The sequence below is a fragment of the Gymnoscopelus microlampas genome, assembly GCF_963454915.1.
Source record: "Gymnoscopelus microlampas genome assembly, chromosome: 6".
Lineage (NCBI taxonomy): Eukaryota > Metazoa > Chordata > Actinopteri > Myctophiformes > Myctophidae > Gymnoscopelus > Gymnoscopelus microlampas.
The window spans coordinates 21,025,854-21,037,849 of NC_139943.1; the positions used below are offsets into that span (position 1 = coordinate 21,025,854).

General features: G+C 43.0%; 1 protein-coding gene across 1 annotated transcript; it reads left to right on the plus strand.

Moving 5' to 3' along the window:
- Window positions 1–2,446: 2,446 nt before the first annotated feature.
- On the plus strand, window positions 2,447–11,156 carry LOC311047493 (BTB/POZ domain-containing protein kctd15-like). Its single transcript, XM_084060225.1, has 5 exons — window positions 2,447–3,091; window positions 5,664–5,839; window positions 8,039–8,183; window positions 9,499–9,801; window positions 10,204–11,156. Exons 1-5 carry the CDS (start codon window positions 3,065–3,067, stop codon window positions 10,363–10,365), a joined length of 813 nt encoding a protein of 270 aa, XP_083916351.1. The 5' UTR covers window positions 2,447–3,064; the 3' UTR covers window positions 10,366–11,156.
- The last annotated feature ends 840 nt before the right edge of the window (window positions 11,157–11,996 follow it).

An 11,996-nucleotide genomic window follows, 5' to 3' on the forward strand; every position in this document is an offset into this window, starting at 1 on the left:
CTTGACCAATCACTTTGTTGACGTGTCTGACCAATCAGAACGTTAACGCAAAAGCCAGGTATAGAGGGCTACCGGCTAGCGCCGCTAAAAACAAACAAACAAACAAACACACAAACAAACAAACAAACAAACACACACAAACAAACAAACAAACAAACAAACAAACAAACAAACAAACAAACACACACACAAACACACACACACACACACACACACACACACACACACACACACACACACACACACACACACACACACACACACACACACACACACACACACACACACACACACACAGTATGTCACAGTATTATGGCATTGTGCTGTTTTGTTTATTTTAGGGATTTTTCCTTTCAAGAAAAACACAACCATTCATGCATTAAAATAGTATATATAAAAAAAGAAACCTCGTGAATATGTTTCATGTTTTGGATTGATGCAGCAATTCATTTTTGTGCTTCCTTTTTTCATGGTGACTAAACCCATACCATAATTGTAATCAAGAGTCGTGACACATTGACTCAGTCTCTGATGTGATTGTGTGTCTTCTAACATTTGTGTCCACAGATACCGGCCTCGGCCTAAATCAAGTCTGAAGTCACCCAGTAGGCTACTGTCTGTCACCTTTTCATCCACAGTCATCTCCTTGCCTAGAGGGAACACTGAACGAACCCCCCATCCTGTTCCCTTCTTCCCTTTGTCTCATCAGGCCTCAGCCACCCCCCAGCCCCAGGCTCAATGTCGGGGGGCGCATCAGCTCCTCCTGACCCCTCTCCACCCTTCACACATGCATAGGCTACATGTACACATGTCACACAACACACACGCATCTTAAGGCTGCAATTATTGTCTCCACTACTACTAGACATGTATTTATGTTGCCTATGACCCATGTAATAGGCCAACATTTTGTTAAGTCTCAGTGCCATCACGCCAGCCCATCAGAAGTAGGCTACTTCAGCCTTTGGCCTCATAATGTCACCATTCATGCATTGAGCATGAAATGGATTTATACTGCTGTGATGTTGGTGGACGACCGACTGCTTTGGACACTCTTCCCCTCATCATCCCTCCCGTTCACCCTAGTCTCATCCCTTACTGCATAAAATTCATAAATTAACTAAATTAACTGCGTTCGCCCGGGGTGGGTTTACAAGCTATTTAAATCTTTAAATTCACAACATCTTTCCCCCTTACTTCATCTAATTGAGCTAACTGCAGGGTTGCTTTAATTAGAAAAAGGGAGAGAGAGAGAGAGAGAGAGAGAGAGGGGGGGAGAGGGAGAGAGAGAGAGAGAGGGGGGTCCAAGTACTTCTGCCGGTTTGCACAGCAAAGGGAGACATGCGCAGCCTGGAGCCCCGGGCAAAAACAAATGGAAGAGGAAAATTTAACACTGGAGTCTCGGTGTCTAAACAGACGTTATGTGTATCGCTCTATTTCTTTGCTTGACTTAGTCGAGGAGGGGAGGGCAGTTCTCCCAGCGTCAAGCTATAATGAAGACATAGACCTACAATATGTCTTTTTAATCACACCGGCCTATTGGTCCCCGTGGGAGAGGATAGGCTACTCAGAGACAAGAAATGCCCAAACAGTATTTTAAATTAATTTTTGCACCAGTGCCTTCTGTAAGACAATAGAGCGTTGATTGGAAGTTGGAAGGGAATGGTGGTGATGGGGCGTCAGGGGAGGTTGACTGTCTGACATGACACAGTGCCCACATTAGCAAAATAGTCATGATGCAATAGAAAGCAGTGCATTTGTACGATATCGGGACCGGGGTATGGTCGTCTAAACACCAGTGAACCGGTGATGTTGAGTGCATTGCGTAAAGCAGGGATCTTCAACGTTTTTCCGGTCAAGGACCCCCTAGCTGAGAGAGAGATGAAGCAGGGACCCCCTCTATATTGTATAAAATTGTGTTTCAGATCAAACTTTTTTTTTTAAACTTGGTCTGCTCTTTTTTCCCTCTACACCTATACCTCTTTGCCAAAAATAGCCGATCTGCTATTTTTTACCCCCTAGGGATCCCGGACCCCTGTTGAAGACCCCTGGCGTAAAGGCTGTGCTCATCAGCCTATATATAAAATGGGTTTCGCTATCCATTTGGCCTACAGTAGCCTATGTGATGAAGATTCATTCATTCATTGAACACATTTTATTAAATTATTACAGAATTCCAACAATGTTTCTTAGCCATATTAGACATTCGAGCCAACAGTTCCCGAGCGGGGATGAGGAGAATAAAACCAATGTGTCTGTACACCCTCGCGGCGCCCATCTCCATCTAACCAGTGCGCAATAATTGAAATGGCGCATTTGGCCGGCGGCTGTTGAAAGGGCGCTTTTTTTTGCCATGGCATAATGCATGACGATAGACGTCATTTGGCTCCGGTGCCAGAGGGATTTGATGTTGCTAAAATGTGAGTTGTTAGGGAGAGAGAGAGAGAGAGAGAGAGAGAGAGAGAGAGAGAGAGAGAGAGAGAGCGCGAGCAGGATCTGTCGGTCTGTGCGTTTGTTTTTACAAGCTTCTGTCTTCCCTTATCTAAGATAGGCTAATGAACCTATTTTAAGGCTTGTAGCCTACGTAGTAGTAGGCTATGGATGACTTCAGAGAATAACGCATTTATTTTTTGATCCGGATGATCTAATTTAATTATTACCCGTATAACCCAAGAGACACCACTTCAATGAGTAACACGCAAACAATGCATTTTGTCAAGTCAAATTGACGTTTGGACTAATACGAGGCAGAGAGGATCACATTTTCTTGGTGTGTGAAGCGAGTTGGGGCGAGAGAGGAGAAGAGAAAGGGCCTGTACGTTATTGTAACCTAATCCTCGGCCCTGGGGCGGTTTGGATCAGCCCCGGGCACGAATTCTTTCAGCCCTCCTCTCATTTTGGAGACCGACTGGCTTCTCGCTCAGAGGCTCGGCGGCTTCACAGTCACACACTGGCAGGGAGAGAAGGGAGACGATCAGGACACCAGCAGCTCTGCAGCACATCAGCGAAAAGTGACAGATCTTCTTCTCACAAATATCTGGAGCTGAGAAGATATACTACATCCATGTCTACCGTGTCAGTGTCCTCTCAGGTAAGGATCGACGCACGCCGTCGTTTCGCTCAATGTTCTATTACTCCGTCGCGGTGGTTCCCAACCAGTGGTCCGGGGACCGCCAGTGGTCCTTGAGAGAGGCGGTTCCAGGTGGTCCCCAGCTAAATGATGGAGAGTCGGCAACCAATTGGACCCTTATTAGGTAGATCTTTAATTCTTGACAGCGTAAAATGAAACCAAATGGTTTGGTTTCATTTTACACTCTCAAGAGTTAAATTATTGTTAAACATCTTATTACTTAATTCAATAAGTGTCACTTTGATCAACGTGTGCCTGTTATCTCTCAATGCAATTAATACAATACAGTACAGCTTGGATGGAATTGTGGACAAAATCGTTTCCAACGACAACGAAATATTCAAAGTTTTGGGTCTGAGAGGCTACATCTCATCAAATGGTGGTCCGTGGCTCAAATGACTTAAATCTGACAGACTGGGTTGTCTTATCTTAAGACACACCAACACAGTGTCAGTCAGTCATTAATCAGCCTTCTTACTGTAGATTTAAAGTGAAAGTTTCTCTGTTTGCAATTTATTTGGACGCCATTCAGAGAAAATCTTCCGAGAATTGTCGGATTTTGATAGAAACGGATCGCTCTAATCTTTGGATTGCATATCATGTTTGAAACACGTAGCTACTAATTTAGAGATATCCAAGCAATGCAATCTGCTAGTAACTGTACAGATAGTAGGCTAGTGTTACTTTAATATTGCTTTCCTTTGGTGCTTTAGACAAAATAAGTAGGCTATGCAATGCAACACGTGCCGTAAAAAAACTGTCTACAACCGGCATTAGATTCTTAACTCCTTAAAAAAGGAATACTGACATCTTCTCAACAACGTATATCCATAAAAATAGCTTTTTGCTGAGAAAGAAAGACAACACCCAAAATATTGTGTGGAATAATCCGCGGTCTGTTTGTAGCCTTTACAAGCCCAGGGCATCAACCTGCCCGGGGGCAGAGAGGCGCTGAATGAAGTCCGCCTCCTGTTCACCTTTTATGGTTCAAAGAACTTCTTCACAATTGAGAGACTTTCTGCGGGGGGATGGTTCAATTAATCCTGAATCTGCCCTTGCCCACTGGCCCCGGGACATAACCGCCCTCTGTTACTTTCATCAATGCGGGCACCCTCCTCGACCAACCACCCTTGCGCTATGAATATGAATATTTGCCTACTATCATGGTAATTTGAGCAGTGGTGGAAAAGGTACTCACATTTTTTATTTGAGTAAAAGTATCAATACTGCAATGTGGAAATACTCTGTTACAAGTAAAAGTACAAAAGTATTGGCATGAAAATATACCAAAAGTAGAAAGTAGCCTACATTATACAGAATGTCCCATTTCTAAAAAAAACCTTTTGAAAATAGCAGATCTACAAGCTCACAATGCTTCACATTGGGATGCATTGTGAGCTTGTAGATTGGCTATTTTCAAATGGCAGAAATGTATAGGGCTGAAGTGGTTAATGTATGGTTTGTAATAATAATCAAAATCTACAAAGTAACTAGTAATTAAAGATTTCAAATAATTGTAGTGGAGTAAAAAGTACAATATTTGCCTCTGAGATGTAGTGGAGTAGAAGTAAAAATACAGAAAATTGGAAATACTCCAGTAAAGTAAAAATACCTCAAAACTGTACTTAAGTACAGTACTTGAGTAAATGTACTTAGTTACTTTACACCACTGCCAACCACCCTTGCACTATGAATATGAATATTTGCCTACTTTCATGGTAATTTGAGGGACCAGCTTTTTCCATCTCTTTCTTTTCTAATCACTGATATAATGTTCGAGTCGTGGCATAGATTGGCGGCTAGGTCTATAGAAACATGATTGAAAAGCATGACATCAAATTAACAGTGAGTTCAATTGGAAGGACGGCAGCTAAAGTGAAACTACACAGTGTGCCCTGTAGCTGGTCTCTGAACGACTTAAAAAAGAAACGATCCTCAGGGCCATGAACAGACCAACAGCAGCAGCTCACCAGCAGAACAGCTCTTGGGATTTGGGGTTGAAAAAGAAACGGTGCCAAGCAAGCGCCGAACACGCTACGGCTGAGAGATCTGGGTTGGTGAGCTTATCTCAGACCCCTCTCACTTTATTTATACGCGGGACCCATTCAGTAGCTAGAGGTTCTATACTAGCCTTAGGACTAGGGTGACTGGGACATCTTTTTTGAGTTGGGGACCCATCGTCCCAAAAATAACTGGTGTCTGTCTGCTCATGGATGACCCTATAGCCTAGCTGAGAAATCAATGTCACTGAACCTAGGCCTAGAGTCTGAATTTATCCAGGCCTATAGTCAGGGCCGGGACCAGGCACAGTGACTTTCACTCCTCACTATTGGCTGGTTATGTTGATGATCTAATAAGCTTTCTGCCATTGCTCTCAATATGTTGTGGTTGCTCCAGTCTAGACATTCAATCTCTTCCACCTATAGGAATAGGAGCCCAAATAAGCTAATCAGTTTATACCTACAATGTAAATGTGATTACAGATGATTACTGAATCTCATATACATTAAATGATGTCTTGTTCCCATATCAGGATGGACGGTGCATGTCCAGGATGTCTCTGAGCAGGTCCCCAGTCTCTCCGATGACAACTCAGGGCATCCCCTCGCCAGCCCAGCTTACCAAGTCCAATGCACCTGTTCACATCGATGTCGGAGGGCACATGTACACCAGTAGCCTCGCCACCCTCACCAAATACCCAGAGTCAAGGTAAGAGGAGAATGATAGGCTTCTAAGTTAATGTTATATCAAGTCTATTAAATGGTTTGGTAAAGGTGTTTAAATTTGCACTAGGCAAATGGTTGATTTTAATCTGTACAATGAATGGAGAAATTAACATTTAGATATGGACACTTATCTGATGGTGTTATTCAGTGTGCCTTTGAGGGCACCTTGACAACAGACAATATGTGTTAACTGTTGATGGACCTTGGATGTGTTTTTGCAGGTATCATACTATGATCTCTTCAAAACAATGAATAGAAGACCAGGAACACATTACAAATTAAGACATTCTATCCGCATGGACATTCCTGGCACATTTCCGTTTTCCTCAAGTGAGATACTACTTGGCCAACAAACCATAAATAAACCTGGCCCCTCATAATCGAATAATCAATTTTTCTAAGGCTGGTCTCTGCATAATTGTATACAATCGACTTAAGAATTTGTTTAGTCGAGGACAGTCCTACAACAAACAAACATGTTCAACACATTCTATTTGCTTTTAACCAGACTGTGTACAGACAGTACTCAACTGCCTGGGTTACTCACAATCTCATAAACTATTCACAAAGACCAATTACCTTCAAAATATAATGAGAATAAAAAAACAAAATAAAACAAACAAACCAAAAAAATGGAATACCTCCCACCCACCCATAAAAACATGTGTAAATTCTTCATTCCACCCTTTTGGCATAAAGGTTCCTAAGAAATGATTGCCTATGGAGAAGAATTTGTTCTCTATTTCCTCCCCTATTTGGAAACTTAACTACTTCAATCCTCTTGTATTTTAAATCATTTAACAGTCCGATTGTGACTGTATTAGTGTCTAGCAATTGATTACTCTTCATCATGGTTGCAAATCTCTGTTTGCAATTTAAAAACATATATTATTCTTAGCCAGAACATAAAATAAATAAATACATGTAAATGTAACTACTAAAAACTACATTTTAGCCATCAGAGGCAACCTGTGATAGTCTTTTCCTCCTCACGGCCACACCACCTAGTGAGCTTATAGTTGTAGAGTGAAATTGACCTTACTGTGCTCATATCAAATTATATAAAATGATAGAATTATAGATTGCTGAACACTGTTTTAGCCATCATTGGCTAAACCTTTAATAACCCTCTAATAATAATACTCTCCACCCCAGCTCCACTTGTTCACAAATTTTCTCACACAGAACCCCCCCCCCCTTCACGATATCCAATTTGCGAGTGCAATAGAGAGAAAGGACAGAAAGAAGAACAGAAGAGAAGAGAAGTAAAGGGTAGATTTTAATTGCCTTTCGGAGGACAAAGAGAGAGAGAAAGAGAGAGAGAGAGAGAGAGAGAGAGAGAGAGAGAGAGAGAGAGAGAGAGAGAGAGAGAGAGAGAGAGAGAGAGAGAGAGAGAGAGAGAGAGAGAGAGAGGAGGGAGGGAGTGCAGCAGAGAAGGGCTGAGTTGGCCTGGAGCAAGGAGGTGAGTCTCCGACTGGAAAACAGAGGAACGCCACAGGCAGCTAGGGAAAGATGAGCACTGGCTCTTAGAAAATGATCTGGCATCGATTTACTGAGAAAGAAATGAGGGGGGATAGAGTGAAAATGAGCAAGACAGACAGGAGGAGGGAGATGGGAGACAGGGAAAGAAGGAGAGAGAATGAGGAAGAGAGAGAGTGAACAGAAAAAGAGAGGACTTAAATTGCCCAGAGTTAAGAGGAACCTAACCTACAAAAGAGTCAAATAACTTTGTTGAATATATAATCTATTCAACACACTTGTGTATGACAATGTACAGTATAACCTGTCCCCCATAAAAACACATTCTACGTTTATCATTCATCATAGTATTTTGACTGCTATCACTGCTGAAGGGTTAGGGTTTGTTATGAAGTACCAAAGATTTGAACATTTTGTTTCTATGCCAGAAATTGGCTTATTGGCGTTTCCTGGGAGGCAACTCCTAAAAAATAAAAAATAGCAAAACAATTAATGCACGGACACTAAAACCACCAAATTAACTTAATGAACTTGATGAACCATACAGTTAATAGCAGATTAGCTCATTAGGCTCATAATACAATTTGTTTCACTATTCTTTCTTAATTCGACCTTGTCTGTCTGTCTGTCTGTCTGTCTGTCTGTCTGTCTGTCTGTCTCTCTCTCCCTCTCTCTCTCTCTCTCTCTCTCTCTCCCCCTCCAGAATTAGTCGACTCTTTAATGGCACAGAGCCAATTGTGCTGGACAGCTTGAAGCAGCATTACTTCATCGACAGGGATGGAGACATATTCCGCCACATCCTCAGCTTCCTGCGGACCTGCAAACTACTTCTGCCAGAGGACTTTAAGGTATTCTACTGTCCACTAGAAGACGACACTGTAAAAATTATGACACAAAACACAACTTTTCAGGCTCAACACGTAGGCCTGAGTATAAGGTTGTTGCATCTATGTTTGATTGTAACTGCTCTCAAACGATCATCCATATGTTATTTCTGTCCATGATGATGAAACGCAAATACTGTTGTAAATCTTCCTCACGGCAAATTCATGTAATTCACAGAAATCTGAGAAATGACACTGAGGTCAAACAAATTATCCGCCAGTGTCCACAAACGCATTATCTTCATTACTCCACTGTGCACCGACAGCAGCCAGTCTTTTACTGTGTTTAAACTGTGCAGACGCTGACACTTTAATCAGTGCTCCAGTATGCCTGTGGCTGCTATTGGGGTCGATTGTGCATGGCTTACAGCAGGGACACGCTGTGTGTTTTATTAAATTGATGTGTGAGGAACGTGGTGTGTCTGTGAGAGAGAAACTGTGTTTGAATGTATAAACGTGTATGTTTGATACTGTGCGAGTGCGTGCCTCTGTGCACATATCGCAACTCTCTCATCTTCCCTGTAGTTAGCTAGCGTTGCCTCTGTTATTCTGCGCCTCTGCGCTCAGGATGACTAAAATGCCCTGCGGACAGAGCCCCTTTTTATAAAATACATCTATCCCTTGCTTCAAGCCCATGAAGGGAGGGGAGCTAAGGAGGCTGAAGCTTTGATACAGAGCAGAGCCCCGGGGCCCAGAAGCTCTGTAAGCTCTGTGTATGCTTGTTGTCAGAAACGATATGGAGTAGAAAAAAGGAATATAGCGAGAGAAAAGCCGCTCGTTCCCTTTCACACGCACTAATTATGAATAGACATGTCTGCTGTTCGCCCGCTAAAGCGGCACACTATGGAACACGTAGGGAGACGTCATAAAGAGCTTTAGAGGGATTTGGCGCAGGAGATACCATGGCCACCTGTGTATGCAGGGATGAGAGATTGGATATCAAACGCTACAAAAGCATGTCGTCGAGTTCACAGATACTGTTTCATGTTGCGAGTAAAGCCACTGTGTGAGTTCTAAGCTCTAGTTGCACACAGCCTCTCGGGCGGTTTCCGTAAAGTGAGTTGAAGCCGGCTTTGTTGGCATAACTGTTCCGTAAACCAAAAACATGCTTTCAGTTTTTGTTATCGAAGTTTGTCATGTATTGAACACATTTACATGCGTTGTAGGACTTCGTATTGATTTGCATCGCTAATTATGTCATACAGGCGATGGTTTAAGTATGTCATGTGGAAGTCTTTACATGTTGTGTTGTGTGTGTGTGTGTGTGTGTGTGTCACAGGACTTTCCCCAGCTGTATGAGGAGGCACGCTACTACCAGCTCACTCCCATGGTTCGGGAGCTGGAGCGCTGGCAAGTGGAGCGCGAGGCTCAGCGCACTGCCCCCTGTGAGTGTCTGGTGGTCCGCGTCACCCCCGACCTGGGGGAGAGGATTGCCCTTAGTGGGGAGAAGGTCCTCATTGAGGAGATCTTCCCCGAGACCGGAGACGTCATGTGTAACTCGGTCAACGCTGGCTGGAACCAGGACCCCACGCATGTCATCCGCTTTCCACTCAATGGCTACTGTAGGCTAAACTCTGTGCAGGTGAGTTACGGTCAGCTCAGCTACTTCATCACACAGGCAAATCTGTTACTGTCTTGTGATCAACAGCAAAACAATGATGAATTCGGTCTTCTTGTGATAGTTTGCACTCAATCTTCAGCCACTGATGAAGGCTTAATGGCCAAAGTCGTTTTGAGTATGGATTTAAAAGCAATTTAAAATAAGACAAGATTAAGCACCAATCATGAATTGATGAACTGTAGGAATCTAATGTACACGAGTACAGTAGCACCCTGGCAGACAGTTTCAGTTAACCTTGTAAACAGTCAATGTCAGTTCCATGTCAATAATAAAGTCAACTCTATTACTTTGTTGAGGAGGTGTTCATCTGTAGTACTAAGGAAGCTCGTGGTCATTGAATCTCTGTCTTTGCAAACCATCCAGGTCCTGGAGAGGTTGTTTCAGAAGGGCTTCACAGTCAAGGCATCATGTGGTGGTGGAGTTGACTCATCACAGTTCAGCGAGTATGTCCTGTGTCGTGATCTGAGGAGGAGCCAGTCCATTACCAGCACACCAATCAGGATCAAACAGGAACCACTGGACTAGCATGTAACCAAAACCAACCAACCAAGGGACTCCTTATGACAATTGTCAACACCATTACCAACTAAAATAGTAACAGCAATGTCTGAATCCTTCTAATGTCTCTAGTAGCCAGAGGGGAATATCCTCATGCACTAATGGCAATGTTGAGCCAGCAAATAAGACCTGATCTTGTTGAGACCTGAAGACTTGGATCATGTTGCAGAAAAGGAAATGTCTCTTCTTTTTTTGGGGTTGGGGAAGAATCCTAGATCTCTTCATTAGAGACTGAAAAATATAAATGTGCACCCTGGACTGAAGAGTAGCTACTTAAAGACCAATCATGTCCTTCCTCTTTCAGTATGAGGCTGATGATGCTATCTAGTAGCTTCTGCAAAGCAATTGAACTTCCTAGTCCAGTGACAAATATTTGTCAGGGGAAATTAAAACGAAATCCAAGTATGTATGTAATATATACCAGAATCTAACCCCTCCTTTCAGGAACAAAGCATACATTGTTCAACATCTATACAATAGTTCTCCCTTTACAAATGTAGATATTTGTAATAAGAATCAAAATGTTTTTTGTTTGATAACTTGCTTGGTGAATATGTTGTGTATACAAATTCATTGAAAGGTCATTTTTTAAATCTGTGCTTTGGTGCCATAAGGCACATAATTTAATTCTTTTTATAAGGAGCGATTTTGAAAAGATATATTTAATGTATTTGTTAGCTTGCTTTGTGTCACAATTTTCCATTTGTACAGATGTATTGGTAAAAAGTTGAAATGGTCTCTGTTTGTTGTCTTGTTTTCACACCTCTGCAATTTAAACTAGAGGCAAGCTACGGTACATATAATGATCTGAGAGAACAGTGATTGGGGAAATATTTATCACTAGAGTTTCGGGGGGCTACGCCCCCCTCAACCCCAGCCGCGCACGTGGCCGAGCGTGGCCGCGTGTATATTGGGGGACCCAAATCGCCGGAGTAAAACTGTGGAAAAGTAAAAAAAAAAAAAAAAAAAAAATTGGAAAAAAATATATTTTTGATGTTTGAGGGGGACCCCCGCGGACCCCCTGCTGGTCGACGGACCCCCTGTGGAGTGTTGGGACGCGCGGGGACCCCCCTGGAACATGGCGGACCATTTCGGTGTTTTTTTTTTTTTCATGAAGGTGGTTGCTTGTTGCTGGCGCTGGCTGTGCAAACCTGGCAGCCCAGCGCATGCTGCCGCACGTTACACCAGAAATGGTGCCTGGAGAAAATGGTGACCAAAAAAAAAGTTTGGAAAAAAAGGAAAAACCCCCCGCAGCGGCTGGCTGCTGTTGTGGTGATGAGGTTGTGCGCACGGTAAACGGTACGAAGCTGCCTCCCCTTCCGTTTTGTCCGACATTTGGTGAGTAGAATTAATTATGTTGCGCGGTGGAAAAGGTGTAGTGACCAGTGAGATGTCCCCTACGCGAGGCGTAAATTCAGCGCGGCCGGCGTGGCGAGTCAGTTGGCGACATGTGGTCTGGCGGTGCGTTGTTTATTCGATAACAGAGCTGTGGGGTGTGGACACCGAGGGTGCGGAAGTTGGTCGCCATTTATATAGTTAGATAGATGATAAACTGCAGACACTGTTTGAAACGTGTTAACCATTTTTCACACATTGGC